The 15,382-nt window shown below is 38.4% G+C and overlaps 1 protein-coding gene across 2 annotated transcripts in view; it reads left to right on the top strand.

Annotated features, from left to right (window-relative positions):
• The window catches only part of LRMDA (leucine rich melanocyte differentiation associated), a 970,675-nt gene that overhangs the window by 898,677 nt on the left and 56,616 nt on the right, over positions 1-15,382 (top strand). The window contains exon 7 of one of the 2 annotated variants that reach the window (XM_039482147.1): positions 6,881-6,960. The exons of the other annotated variant lie outside the window; for it this stretch is intronic. Coding sequence (XP_039338081.1) covers positions 6,881-6,945 — 65 coding nt within the window. The 3' untranslated portion in view covers positions 6,946-6,960. Of the gene's footprint in view, positions 1-6,880; positions 6,961-15,382 lie in introns of those variants that run through there. 2 annotated transcript variants of the gene reach the window in all.

Genomic DNA, 15,382 nt, shown 5'->3' with positions numbered 1-15,382 from the left:
CTTTTAACCATGAAAATAAAATGCTGCAATCAGAAATTTCACAATATTGTTGCCATTTCCCCCCAGGTTAAGTATGCAGCTCTCGAATTGAAATGTCACAAGGAAATTTCTTTGTACATGTATTTCAGGAGATACTGACATCCTTACCAGCCACTGAGGTTCAGATAGGCAAGCTTTTCTTACAGTGTAGAATACTAGAAGATTACTGGGCTGCTGAGGATCATTTTAGGTTATGGCAAGAGGGGATTAGCTCAAATTTATAACAGTTTGCATTTTCCATTTTCTCCCCCCGGTTTTCAGAGTGGCATGGAAATTATATTTGTGATTCCCTGGGGACTCTCACATTGGTGTCAGTTTTCAGGTTTTGCCATATACATCTAAATGTGGACATAAAATATAATGGAAAGAAATTGAAAAAAGTATCTCTTTCTTGATTCTTTATTACTAAAGAGTTAAGAAAGCGATTCCTCAGGCTATTATGCAAATCTGAAACTGGGAATAAATGTTAACATGAACTCAGATTGCTTTTAGAATCCTTTGCACATGCATTTTTTTTAAAAAATAATCTATCTATCTATCTATCTATCTATATCAGATTCTTTATATAAACTTTGTAAGGCAGTTGAGATGGCAGTTATTCGCAATACACTTGTATTAATTTTAGAATGGTTAAAACCACAGTAGGATTTTGAGAAACCAGATGAAACAGTTTTTTTCAAGCTCTTTTTTTAACAAAAACTAAATGTATTATATGTGCAGGATGTCCAACAACCTCTCATTGCCTCACTTTCACATTCATTAAATCTTTCTCTCCATCAGTTTATTTCTCACTGATGCTCACAGTTGGTGTGGAGTCCAAAGCAAAGTATGTTTTAAAAAAACAGACTGATTTCTGCTCATTAAATGAAAAAAAAATGCAATGAATTCTGAAAAAATGTGGCAATGTATAACAAGGCAGTTTGCTTTGAACTGAAACTTTTCACTAAGCAGACATACTACCTAAGGTTATTACTGTGTCACATAATGTATAAATTGCAAACCACTACATTAAAAAAAAACAGAACTGCTTCCCTGCTGTGTAAATTACCAGATATATGATATGTACCAGGTACATGATACAAAATGTACATTCAGTGTTTTCTACAATACCTATTGCTATGTGTCCCCTAGGGATGCTGGCATTTTAAACATAGACAGTGTCACTGATGAGTTACAGTAGCAGAAGGCATTGAAGAGGTAAAAACGAAGATGGGCCCAAATGAAGATCCTTCAGCTGAATTTTGCTGATCTTTTGGGGGTATACAAGGTCCAAACCCACAACAGATTTTGAAAATGGTCCTGGTTTTTATGTTGAGCCAAATAGCTGAGGGTCCATCTCTGGAAAGCTGAAATGCCTGTCTTACACCACAAAAGAAAAGGGGCTTAATGCTACATTTTTAAATTATAGTTTTGATTCATTAAATTCAGTCTGAGATGCATAGTTGAAGTCCTATCAGGGGAATAAGGTCAGCTTTACAATGCGGACAATGTTCCATAGAATCCTTGCTGGCATAGGCAGCCTGATCAGAGGCTCTCAATAGGCTCTTCCCACTTTGTGCTTTGCCAGCTGGCAGGATGCAAGCCCCCAGGGGGAGCAGGTTTAATGGATTGTTGGTATCTTCAAACCTAGTTTAGCATGATGCTGGCTTGGCACACAATGGGCAACATGGTGCACCGGCCAAAGGGATAGAACAGGATGCAGACTCCCCCAGCATATAAGGAAGTTCAGGGGTAGGTGGAAGAGATTTTGCTACTTATGACAATTCCTTAGTCACAGCAGGCACAATCTAAAATGGAGGTAGATGTCATGAAAATATATGTAACACTGCAAGTATGTATCCCTATAGGAATAGGGATACATGTAAGACATCAGACCACCCTAGGAAATGGAGAGAGTATGCTGAGGAGTAGATCTTGTTATACAATTTTTAAAAGCTTAGGTACTAGGCCATCAGCTGATATCAACTGGGGAGGCACCAGAGTACTCAATGGAGCCATGACAATTTACACCAGCTGACAATCTGACCTATAGCTAAACTCCTCCGAGGGCTGTATTTCACTCGGCCTTGAGTTCCTGTTTGCCATCCATGTAGGTGCACAGGGAAGCTCCCTGTACATTGCTTCTGTCCACCCTCATCCCAGTACAGCTATGCTAGAGTGGCCATAATTTGGCACACAATATTTATACATTTGTCAAGGTTCCTTCCCCACTCTGAACTCTGGGGTACAGATGTGGGGACCCGCAGGAAAGACCTCCTAAGCTTATTTTTACCAGCTTAGGTTAAAAACTTCCCCAAGGCACAAATTCCTTCCTTGCCTTAGTGTCGCTGCCACCGCCAAGTGATTTAAACAAACATTCAGGGAGGGCCACTTGAAGCCCTACCTTCCCCAAATATCCCCCCAAGCACCTACAGCCCCTTTCCTGGGGAGGCTTGAGAATAATATCCTCACCAATTGGTACAGGTGAACACAGACCCAAACCCTTGGATCTTAAGAACAATGAAAAATCAGTCGGGTTCTTAAAAGAAGATTTTTAATTAAAGAAAAGGTAAAAGAATCACCTCTGTAAAATCAGGATGGTAGGTACTTTACAGAATAACAAAAGACTCAAAAACACAGAGGATTTCCCCTCTAGGCAAAACTTAAAGTTACAAAAACAGGGATAAACCTCCCTCTTAACACAGGGAAAATTCACAAGCTAAAACAAAAGACAACCTAACACATTTCTTTCCTATTATTTACTATTTCTGCAATACTAGATGCTTAGTTCAGATATGCTTAAGGAGATGTAATTTCTCTGTCCTGTTTCCTGGCTGACTCCGAGAGACACAGACAAAAAACCTTCCCCCACAGATTTGAAAGTATCTTCTCCCCTTATTGGTCCTTTTGGTCAGGTGCCACCCAGGTTATCTGAGCTTCTTAACCCTTTACAGGGTAAAGAGGGATTAACCCTTTACAGGGTAAAGAGGGATTTTATGCTACCCTTAGCTGTGTGTTTATGACACATTCCATTTTGATTGGCTGTTTTCTTGTGTTAAATTGTCCTATGTCTGATTGTTCTTGATGAGTGCCTATGAACAGTATGAGTGGACAACTCCAAGCCCCTATTTGTCAGCCTTAGCTTGAAGAAGACTCAGTCTTTGTTGGTTAGTGACACAACTTTAACTGTGGCTTAACGTCTTTCAGGTTAAAAAAAAATGTTTCAGTAAACAATTGCCTGTAGGAGGGTAATAACAAAAGACACTTCAATTTCTATTAAATATGCTGCACAGCACTGCAATTTGATTTACTGACTTTATTGTTCTTACTTTTGAATATGTCCTTTGGTGCCTGCCTTTCATCATGTCTGACTTGAAGAATGTGTCAGATATCAAACCTACTGCACTAGACAAGTGTGTATTATTTACAAGAATGTCCAGTTGTGGGCATTATAGTTCACTAGTTTCTTAATCAAGCCTCTCAGTTCTTTTGCATTGAAATGTACCTACTTCTTTTAAACTTAGTTAACTTTTCTTATATTCAAATAATACTTATGGTTTTGAAAATTACTAGCAGTGGCATTACTTAAACATGCTGACATTAAAATTGGGTTTCTCAAGTCTAAAACCAATGATTGGTCTGTTATGGCAATATGTAATTTAATCTGTGAGTTTATTATTTATATCAGTGTGTATTAAAGCAGTGGGGGTAATTATGGTTCAGGCTGGGTGAGCTTTTCCATTCTAACCCCCTATTTTCAATTACTCATAACTTGGTAAAACTTTCACATTTCTGTCTGAAATTTTGTAGGCTGGTCTTTGCTAGGAGATTGGCGGGTAAGGGTTGTTTTGATTTGGTTTTTAAAAGCTTAAATAAACATGTTTAGCCACTTTGAAGTACAATCAGAATGGGAAAAATACATTGTAAAAATATTGTGACACTTTCCAACATCTCTGCAGCAAAAGTATTTTGGAGTAGAAACTAGAATTATCATATGGAATTAATCTTCATTGAGGATAAGTGTCTCCGAGCATTCTGAAGTTGGTTTGGATTTGACACGGAACAGATTGAAAATCATCCTGGGCATGAAATGATAAGATCCTTCTGAGCAGTCTCTCTGATTCTGCAAAGTCCTAGGAGGTAAAATTCTGAACCACCACCCATCTGGTGAATTCGGTGAAGCCAGGATTTCACCTCTGAAGTCAATGGGACTATTAAAATACTTAAAGTTAATCATGTGGTTGAATTGCTTTGCAGGACCAGGGATAAACTGCCCCTGTGCAGTTATAATACATTTGGCAGAACTGAAAAAAAATTGAACACATAAGGTCAAATATTCCATAAGGCTCTAAAATTGTTTTTACGAACTGTGTATATGTCCATACACAAATTACATAACTCCATGTGCAGTTGGGCAGTAGCTACGCAGCTTGGTAATCAACATCCCAAAGAAGGGTGTTTTCATGCACAAACAGATGCAATCGCAAATGTTTTGGCTGCATGTTCCAGAAACCCTTTGCAAATTCAGCTCATGGAAAAAGGAGGTTTAAACTACATGTGAATGCTTAGTTATGCAGTAGAAAGTGTATTTTAAGTCCACATGGGCTGGGGCTTTTCACTACTGCCCCTAATCTTTTTTTCAATCCTGCAACCCTCCTGGTCTAACATGTGTGGAACAGGGCATTTGGTTGATGTTTAACCAAATATTATATTTGCAAAATAACTCTTTTCACTAGTGCAAATTCATTATAATGCAGTATTTAATTATGTGATCACATGCCATTTCTCTCATACAACATAATATATGACTTTATTCTACAATCTTATGTGCACACCTGCAAGATCTCATAGTGCTATGCACTACTCAGGCTTGCCAATCAAAGTACAATTATTCACTGATTAATTTACTCCAAAATTTTTGTTGAAATAAGCATTGTGCTTATGTACTTTCCTGAATTAGTGCCTAAGTCCATCTCTCTTCAGGAGCACAGTTAAGCACCTTCTTAATTTGAAGTCCTTTTGACTTAAAGTTAAGTACATGCTGAAGCGCTTTCCATAACAGGGATGTTTTCCTGAGTTGGAGTATTCATTTGTTGAATGAAGTATTTGAGAAATATTTTTAGGTAGCTCTATACAAAACAAACTACAGTTCAAATAGAATAACCTAATTATAGTGAAATTTTATGGCTTAGGAAGACCCACTTTGGTTCTCAGCCAAGTTACCTGCATAGTTAATTTCTTTATTCCCTATATTTGCACTTAAGGAAGACTGTACTATGCATGCGCACACATTCTCTCTCTCTCTCTCTCATATTACTCTTCATTCCCTGTGTAACATATGGACCTTGAGAGGCTTAGATGTCTAGTTTGAATAAGGATCCAAAAGCTCTAGCAGAGATGGTAACATGGCTTGTATGTTAATATTATCGTATATAGTCTAATTACTGTGATATATTAAATATACATTAATATTTTTCATGTAGTCTTTAAGGTTTCTTTGTATCATTTGCATAACATTACTGAGATTGTGACTTAACTTTATAGAGAGTTTGGAATATAGACATTCTGATAGATGTTTTGATTATCTCAAAAATTGACTATTTTAATGCCCTTTTTTACTGGCTTTCACTCAAGAGCCTTTCAGCTAGGAATGCTGTCTGCTACCTCAGTTAGTGAGAAAAACTAAGAAAACTGAACACAGTACATCATATTTAATATCACTTCTCTAGATGTGAGTTCATTGTAAGAATGAGTTTAAAGTATTATTGCTAGTGTTTATTCCAATAAGGACTTTGACTCTTCTTATTTGGCTGAGTTGTGATAATACCTTCCTTTCCAGCTCAGATTCTTTGCTCATTCTGTACTAGATGTGCTGAATCTCAGGGCATTGAGGGCACTCTTTTGAAACATCCAATGTAAAAACTTAACTTTAAGTGTGAGAATGCCCATTAACTTCAGTGGGACAATTCATATACTTAAAGATAAGCACATGCATAAGTGTTGGCTGGATTGGGGCCTTGGGATTTAATTCAGTATAATTACGCATGAGCAGCTGCCATTAAATGGGAACTACATGCATGTAACTGAGTGCAGAATAGCTTTGACCTATCCCTGTTATATTCATATCTTATTTCCAGTATGATATTTGTCTCTTTCTTAACCTATTGTTTACTAAGAATTTTTTAGTAAGGTATTACCTTTATCGCTGACCTGGAGTTGTATTCTGCACTGTAGGCAACAACAGCCCCTCAATCCCATTGCTTATCCACCCCCACCCCAAGTCTTTTGCATTAGGGTCAGTAGTGTCCTGCAAGGGAGCCACAGCAACCAGTGGATTTTGGGGCGCCTGTGAGGAGGCAGGGAACCATCTTATTTTGTTTAAATGATTTTGATCATGGGGCAGTGCTTCATTACAAGTGTCACCACAGGCAGCTGGCTGTGATCCTCATCCCCTACCCTTTGTCTCTTTGTGTCTTTACATTGTAAGCTTTTTGATGCAGGGATTGTCTCTTTTTCTGTTTGTACAGTCCTCAGCAAAATGGAGACCCAGTCCCAATTGGGTCCTTTGGGTGCTACCAAACTAGTATTTACTGCTATTACTTAGTCCACATGGGTGGCCCTAACTTGGAAATACTCTGTGTGTCCCAGTGTCCTTAGCAGAGCTCAGACTGAAGGGAAGATGGAGGAAGCACAATTATAGTTCTTAAAATAAATTAATTAGTTTAATATATAATGTATATGAGAATGAGAAGATAGCTACCCTAGTTAAACATTAATCCTTAGAGCCTTGCTTCCTTGGGCTAAACTTATGTTAGCCTGACTGCTACAGTAGCACTTGCTTTTTTCCCTTTTGTACTCTTAGGAGTTATGGAAGACTGGATGAAGGAATGTCTCCCACCCTTGTCAGGTTATCTTCATCTACTGTAGTCAACTTAAAAAGCCTTTGCTGTCTCTGAGGACAATTACTTCTGTTCTCTTTATTTCAAGGCCTTCTCCATCTCAGACTGGTAAATTAGTACAAAGTGCTTACTCAGAGCAAAACTGGAATGATGTGATGTTATTAAATGGGGTTTGCAAAGGCTACAGTAAAAATGAGCAATGACTTTGGTTACTCTTTCTGGACTGTGTTCAAGTTCATGTCTCAGAGAAAATCTAAATGCGCTACAAACACCAATAGTTTTTTTTAATGCTCTAATTGCCATTTTTAATACTGCAAAACTAACCCAGTTTTTTTATTAGTTTTAATCACAGTTTTGCAAAACACGGTATTTACATGTCAGTTGCAAATCTTAAAGGTTTTTCTAATGTGCACTTTGATGTCTACTAATGTTTTCAAATCTCTCCTCAGTTTTCATTAAAAAATAATGTGAATGTGCAAATGTTGACCCAGAAAAGATAATTTTTCATTGATACATTAGGTGATCAAAATAACTAATTTTCATTGTTTTATGTTTGCTTGAATCCAAGTATTATGTCAAAGATGTATGTAAATACCCAAAATATAACACGATAGACACTGAAAACTTTTTTTTTAACCTATATTCCTAGTATTTCAACTGTGGAACATCTGTTTTATTTTGGGGAAACTATGATAAGCATCTGTTTGCATGGGAGATATGAATGAAACCAGACCACATTTGTTTGCAGTGTTATGGATTATCTGGTCTTACATTGTTTATGAATAAATCATACAGGATGGATAGCTCTGGTAACCACAACAGCATGTTTTATACTTGGTTAAAGGCATCAATTTATGTATTTGTGATTTTTCCTGTAGACACTCAAAAATTTATGTTTTAAATAAAGAACCCTGTTGTAGTTCTAGGCCAGCATTTAGGCTTATGGATACTAGAAATTCTTTCAAATTATGCTCGTGAATACAGTGAAATTAATTAATTAGTATTTAATAGAATATATGGGGAGAGTTTAAAAAAAATCCCCACATTTATACAAGAACAGTATGATATATTTCATTATTGGAGAAGTGGTATGTAATCATGTCAGTAATGATTGTATCATATGTCGGAGAAAAACTTAGTTCTCGCTTTTTCTTTGGGTGCAGCAAAATCAAATACTTTATTATTTCTCCAGTAATTACAATGGAGGGAGAGAGTGCCCTAGGACACAGGGTTGCCCCAGTCCTGGACAGGTCTCTCAACTGGTAAACAATTACAGCAAGCATTTATACCTTTGTTACAGACAATAACTAGCAATAATACAGACAATAATGAGCAACAACTGCATTTTGTTTATACATAAGCCATCCTGCTATCTTATTTTTCTCACTCCTAAAAGACACCAGTCTGCATATTTGGTTATCAGTTACAAGGTCGTAATAACTTTTTACACAGTTCTTTTCCTCTCGCCTCACACTATCCTTGCTTCTACAAGTCTCACGTCATTAGGGTTACAGCTGGCCTAACTCTTGCTAACTGACTGACATGCATAAAAATCCCCTTCAAATCCTTGTTAATTCTTTCCCTGCTTCCACACATAGAACACATGTAGGCAGAGTTAAGGTTGCATGCAGCCTGAAAGACCAATCCCGCTGACAGTAATTATTAGATGCAGTACTTACCAGTATGTCAATAGACTACACACTAGATTGTTTTATGTTCAGGATATTAAGATGGATGAACTAGAGTGCCTGGCATTAAATGAAGATATTGATACAATAGGCGTTGTGGAACACAGAAAATAAGAACGGCCATATTGGGTCAGACCAAAGATCCATCAAGCCCAGTATCCTGTCCTCTGACAGTGACCAATGGCAGGTGCCCCAAAGGGAATGAACAGACAGGTTATCATCAGGTAATCCATGCCCTGTCACCCAATCCCAGCTTCTGGCAAAGAGAGGCTAGGGACACCATACCCATCCATCCTGGCTAATAGGTCCATCAATGGATATCTTCCATCAATCTATCTAGCTCCCTTTTGAACCTGTTATAGTATTGGCCTTCACAACACCCTCTGGCAAGGAGTTCCAGAGGTTGATAGTGCGTTGCATGAAAAAATACTTTCTTGTGTTTGTTTTAAACCTGCTGCCTATTAATTTCATTTGGTGGCCCCTTGTTCTTGTATTATGAGAAGGAGTAAGTAACACTTCCTTATTAACTTTCTCTATACCACTCATGATTTTATAGACCTCTATCATATCCCCCCTTAGTCGCCTCTTTTCCAAGCTGAAAAGTCCCAGTCTTATTAATCTCTCCTCATACGGAAGCCGTTCTATACCCCTAATCATTTTTGTTGCCCTTTTCTGAACCTTTTCCAATTCCAATATATCTTTTTTGAGATAGGGTGACCATTGATTTATATAGAGGCAATATGATATTTTCTGTCTTATTATCTATCCCTTTCTTGATGATTCCCAACATTCTGTTTGCATTTTTGACTGCCGCTGCACATTGAGTGGATGATTTCAGAGAATTATCCACAATGACTCCAAGATCTCTTTCTTGAGTGGTAACAGCTAATTTAGACCCAATCATTGTATATGTATAGTTAGGATTTTTCCAGTGTGCATTACTTTGCATTTATCAACATTAAATTTAATCTGCCATGAAACTTGGTGAACTGAGGATAATCAATGTGACATGGTAATAACAGGGTACAAAATATATAGGAATGATAGAATAGGTCATGCTGGTTGGAGGGTGGTACTATATGTATAAGAAAGTATAGAGTAAATAAAGTAAAAATCTTAAATGAATCACGCTGTACTATAGAATCTCTATGGATAGAAAATCTGTGGTTGAACAATGAGTATAGCAATAGGAATATACCGCTGACTACCTGGATGGTGGTGGTGATTTTGAAATGCTCAGGGAGTTTAGAAAGAGTACTAAGTCTGATAAATGCAATAAGAATGGGGGATTTCAACTATCCTCATATTGACTGGGTATATATCACCTTAGGAAGGAATGCAGAGAGAAAATGATTAGTCATCATCAGTGACTTCTTTTTGGGCAGTGTGTCCTGGAACCTAGAAGGGGAGAGGCAGTTCTTGATTTAGTCCTAAGTAGAGCACAGGATCTGGTCCAAAACATGAATACAGATGAACCACTTGATAATAGCAACCATAATTTAATTTAATTCAATTTAATCCTTGTAGGGGGCAAAATACCAAAGAACCCCACCACAGTAGCATTTAACTTCAGAAAGGGGAAATGCACAAAAATGAGTAAGCTGGTTAAACAGTAATTAGAAGGAACAATCACAAGGGTGAAATGCCTGCAAACTGCCTGGAGACTATTTAAAAACACTGTAATAGAGGCTCAAACAAAAAAGAACAGTAAGAGGACCAAAAAAATGCCATGACTAAACAGCACAGTAGAAGAGGCGCTTAGAGGCAAAATGGCATCCTTTAAAAATTGGAAGCCTAATCTAGTGAGGAAAATAGAAAGGAGCATAAACTCTGGCAAGTCAAGTGTAAAAGTATAATAACGCAAGCCAAGAAAGAATTTGAAGAGCACTAGCTAAGGGCAAAATCACTAACAGCATTTTTTTAAAGTACATCAGAAGCAGGAAGCCTGCCAAACAGTCAGTGGGGCCACTGGATGATCGAGACGCTGAAGGAGGATTCAGAGAACACAAGGCCATTTCAGAGAAGCTAAAGGAATTCATTGCATCTGTCTTCCCTGCAGAGGATGTGGGGGAGATCCCCTCACCTGAGCCATTCTCTTTATGTTCAGAACAATGGGTATATACACCATAGTAAGCAGTACCCTTGGTTGTAAGTGTTTGAGTGTTGGGTCCATTTTGCCTGATCTAACCTTAATGATCTATTAGTGTACTTTTCTCTTTGAAGTATGTATATGTATAATGCACAATATGTGTATTATAAAATTGCATCTATGTGGTGGTTGTATATTCAAAAACTGTACATTAAACAATCTGTAAAATCTAGTTAGAATGTTTGTCCAGCTCCAGTAGCAATCCCTAAATAATCTCTAGGGCTGCATTTGTCATAGTCAGGAAAACCAAATGGAGTATTTTGCTGCTGCATTACACGAATAGCTGGAGATGCATGCTGCTGAATGGCGGTGGTGCTGATTTTATGTTTACTAGTATGTGGAACCTCTGGATTTTGTAGTCACGTCTGTATACCTTCCTGGCACTGCTTTTGGGGCACTGTTACTGCCAGAGCCAGCCTTTATTCTTAATTCCTGATGATGCTTCCTGTAGCTTTTGGCTAGAGCAGGAGACTCAGAAAATCTTGCAATTTGGGGCTCAAGTGCTATGCAGGTGTATAGAAGTGGTAGTGGTTACTATTTTATTAATTAAGTGACTTTCTGAAGGTAGCCCTTCCTTTATGTAATTGACCAATGTCACTTTGTCTGGCAACTTGGATCTTTCCTCTTCTCTGCCTTTCTTTTTGGTTTTCTTCCTCTTAGTTCATTTTCTCCCTTTTCTTTACACGCTTCTTCCCCTCCCTCTGTATTTTACAAGTAAACTGATGGGGAGGGATAGTTCAGCGGTTTGAGCATTGGCCTGCCAAACCCAGGATTGTGAGTTCAATCCTGGAGGGGCCACTTAGGAATCAGAGCAAAAATCTATCTGGGGATTGGTCCTGCTTTGAGCAGGGGGGTGGGCTAGATGACCTCTTGAGATCCCTTCCAACCCTGATGTTCTATGAAGATCCAATTTGGGTAACTATCTACCATCCTCTTTTATTTTCATCTAGATACAGAATTCTTCACTCCCTTCCATCATGTGATAGTTCTAAACAGTGTGTTGTTCACCATCTGTCATATTGTACCCCAGATGTGGCTTTGTTATAATGGCAGGTGAAATCATTCTACTATCTATAGCAGAGATGGTCATTTAAAAAAAATTGATGTAAAACAAATTGAAAAATGGATGACATTTATGCTACTCTTCTCAGTTCCCACAAGGCCAGACTCCCCATTGTGCTTATGGGCAGAGAGGCCAGATTCTGGCTGTGAAAGGTCATCAGATAATTCCTCTTGTGAAAGAACTCTTCTGCTGACATACAGTCCATTGAGAACTTTACACCAGTGACATAAATTAGAGAATAATTTTGACTGCTCTAGCAATCACCAGGAACAGAATGGAACAGAATAAGGCAGCCATATCAGCTCCCCAATGGCTCTCCCCTGCACCAGAGCTCAGATGCCTGGGCAAAATAAGCCAATACTTTGTAAAGCATTTGAGGATTCTTTGGTCCAAAAGCTGCTGCATAACATTTTTCTTCTTACTACTATTTGAAATTATTTAAAATATAAGACAGACATATTTTAATTAATAGTTCCTTTTAAATGTGGTAGAAATTTACAACAAATCAAATGTTAAAAAATATCCCTGCAATTTAATTTTTTGGGGTTCATTGGGAATAAGAGGAGGAGAAAGGTAACCTGACCAAATTGTCCAAGTCTTGCTCAGTTATATATGTATAAATAAGTTAACTGGATGTTTAAAAATTTAGGGTAATTTTATTATCATTTATCTGCTATTTATTATGACTAATATTATACCTTGTTAGCTAAGAAAATAAAGACCATCACACCTCATGTTTTAGGTTATATCCATTCTGGAACGGGAGGGAATACAATATTGCCAGTATTCAAAAATCATTAGTCAGGCCTTGCAAAACATCTAAAGATTGGTTTAAAATCATGAGATTTTACAAAATAGTTATCTTTGGGTTTTTTTATTTGCCTTCTGGTTTTTGAACCTTTCAGGTTCACATTTTCCAGCTTTTCTCCACTACCACAAGGGCTAGAAACTTTTTGTTTTTAAAGGAAAGCTGAGATTCTTACATTATCACAGGACTACAGGAGCTGGGACTTAAGGAAAAACATGAGATTCCACAAGAGTTGGCGACACTGGGAACATTTCCTTCCATGAGCAACTTCGCACAATTGATTGGATGCATTGTAGAGCCTTTGTCACAGCAGAGGAGTGAGGGGTTATTGCTTGTTGCTGAATACCGGTCATGATGGACTGGTCACCAGCTAGGGTGACCAGACAGCAAGTGTGAAAAATCAGGGCAGGGGGTGGGGGTAATAGGAGCCTATATAAGAAAAAGACCCAAAAATCAGGACTGTCCCTAAAAAATCAGGACATCTGGTCACCCTATCACCAGCAAATCCCTCATTTCTAGCAAGGTCAAAGATTCCATTTCCACATATATTCCATCATAGACATTTATAGACATTTCAAATAATTTGTTCCTATTAAAAAAAACCCTGTGTGCTAATGACTTTTCCAATCTAATGATTATTTAAGCCAAAAAATGAAGTCCTGTAACAGAAAACCTTCCAACATACTCTTTGTCGGGAATGATATTTCATGGAAACCAAACCATGCAGTCAGTAGACCTAATCTTCAGAACTATGGTGCTTTGAAGTAACAGAGATGATGTCATAAACTCTTACACTGCAGCTGCTACAGTGATTATAGAGCAGTGGTAACATGATGAGAAATATAGATCTGTTCTTATACAAGCATGTTCAGGGAAATGTATTAGTATAGGCCAATGACAACACTCCAGTAGTAGTAGTAATAAACCTTATTTAAGGAGTGATCGATGTCTGTGACTTAGCCGTCTATGTATTTTTTATATTTTTTCATTTATTTTTAAATTATTGGCACAGTGATGAAATTAGGTTCAGTGTAAAGGCTCAATTGTTATTTGTAAATGGACATATTTTAATCAGGTTCATGTTACAGGTTCTTCAGGGCCAAACACCCAGGTAAGATTTGAGATCTATAGGTAAAAACATGCAGATAAAATGCTCTAATCCATTGCAATAAGACTTTGTTGTTGTTGCTTCAAGGGATTATTACTCTTGAATTTCATGTTTCTTTTCATCCTCTTGTACTTGCTGATTTAGAGCTAGATTGCGCTCTTTGCTCAGGCCCTAAGTGAAAGGCAATGCATTATGGCACTGTCCTAAGTAGCACCCTCTTCAGAGTAGCAATTCCTTTTCTGTTCCCCGACTGGCTCCCAGGAATAAACAACTTTCTTCAGCCCTTTAGTGCAAGTTAATTTCCCCATTTGAATCAGCTCAGTTCTCTTAGCTGGTTTGGGAGAGGACAAGACAGAGTCACTGTTGCACCTACTTCCTGTCCCTCCCTGTTCAAAGTAGCAAAGATCTCTGCTTCTACCACAGATTTAAAGAAATAGGAATGGCCATGTCACAGAGTGGGGGGAAGTCAGCACTCCTCTTCCTGTGGTTCACTGTGACTCTCAGCCAGCCAGTAAAACAGAAGGTTTATTAGATGACATGAACACCGTCGCAAGCAGAGCGTGTAGGTACAACCAGGACCCTTCAGTCAAGTCCTTCTAGGGGGTTAGGGAGCTTAGACTCCAGCTTTGGGGTTCCCTGCGTTTCACCACCCGGCCCAAAACTGAAAGCAAAACCCCCTCTAGCCATCTCTCTCCCCCTTCCCCCAGCTCCTCCCCTCCCTTTGTCCAGTTTCCTGGGTAAGGTGTCACCTGGCACCACCACCCTCCTGGCTCAGGTTACAAGCTCAGGTAGCTCTCAAGTAAAATCATCCCCTGCTGTCCCATCCCCAATGCAGACAGTCCCAGTAAAACTAGACAACATTCCCAGGTCAATCCGCCCCGCTCCCTACTGCGTCACAGGCCGTCATTCCCCCCCACCACACACACACCCAACAACCACCAAGCAGGGATCCAGCATAGTTGTTTTGATTTTACTTTACCCAAGAATTAGCTGAAGCAAAGTCTTTCAATTTTTAAGTAGCAACGGGAATGTCAACTCTTATTTTAGACCAGTGGAACAATAACTCCCTCAAGAATCCTTCTGTAGAGTGGCAGGGAGCTGGATATTACTAGTACACTGCATGGTATAGATTCAGATGCTGGTTCCATCCTTTTGAAGAGTGTCTTGGCAAATTGTGCTGGAGCAGAGTCTTCCAGATTAGACAAATGCAATAATTCAGTTAGCCAATTATCATAGAAGGAAGGGTCAGAGGACTCTACTTCCTTCCAGAGTACCAGTAAGTCTTAATGCTTGAACATGTGCTTGTTTTACATTTCATCCATCTCTGAAAGAAATGTTTTACTATCTGTAATTAGATCTGCAACAGCATCAGAATGATAAGAGGCTGCTGACTTCATTGCATTCAGTTTGATTCTGTGACAATGTTCTACAGCCTCTTCACTCTAGGTTTCATGATTGATTGTTGTAAATTGTCTAGTCTTTTATTAATAAGGTCCAGAGTCTTAGAAATTGAGTTTTTCAAGTATTTTACCACAGATCCAATAACTAGGTCCCTTTTAGTGCCCAGGGAACTAAGAAGGCCACCAACCTTACAGTTTTTGCCTGTCCTGTAAAAAATTATGCTTTAGCTGGTGGAGACTTGTTTTTCT

The sequence above is a fragment of the Mauremys reevesii genome, linkage group 7, assembly GCF_016161935.1.
Source record: "Mauremys reevesii isolate NIE-2019 linkage group 7, ASM1616193v1, whole genome shotgun sequence".
Taxonomy (NCBI): domain Eukaryota; kingdom Metazoa; phylum Chordata; order Testudines; family Geoemydidae; genus Mauremys; species Mauremys reevesii.
The sequence above is the reverse complement of the archived record's forward strand: the minus strand, read 5'-3'. Positions and strand labels throughout refer to the sequence as shown.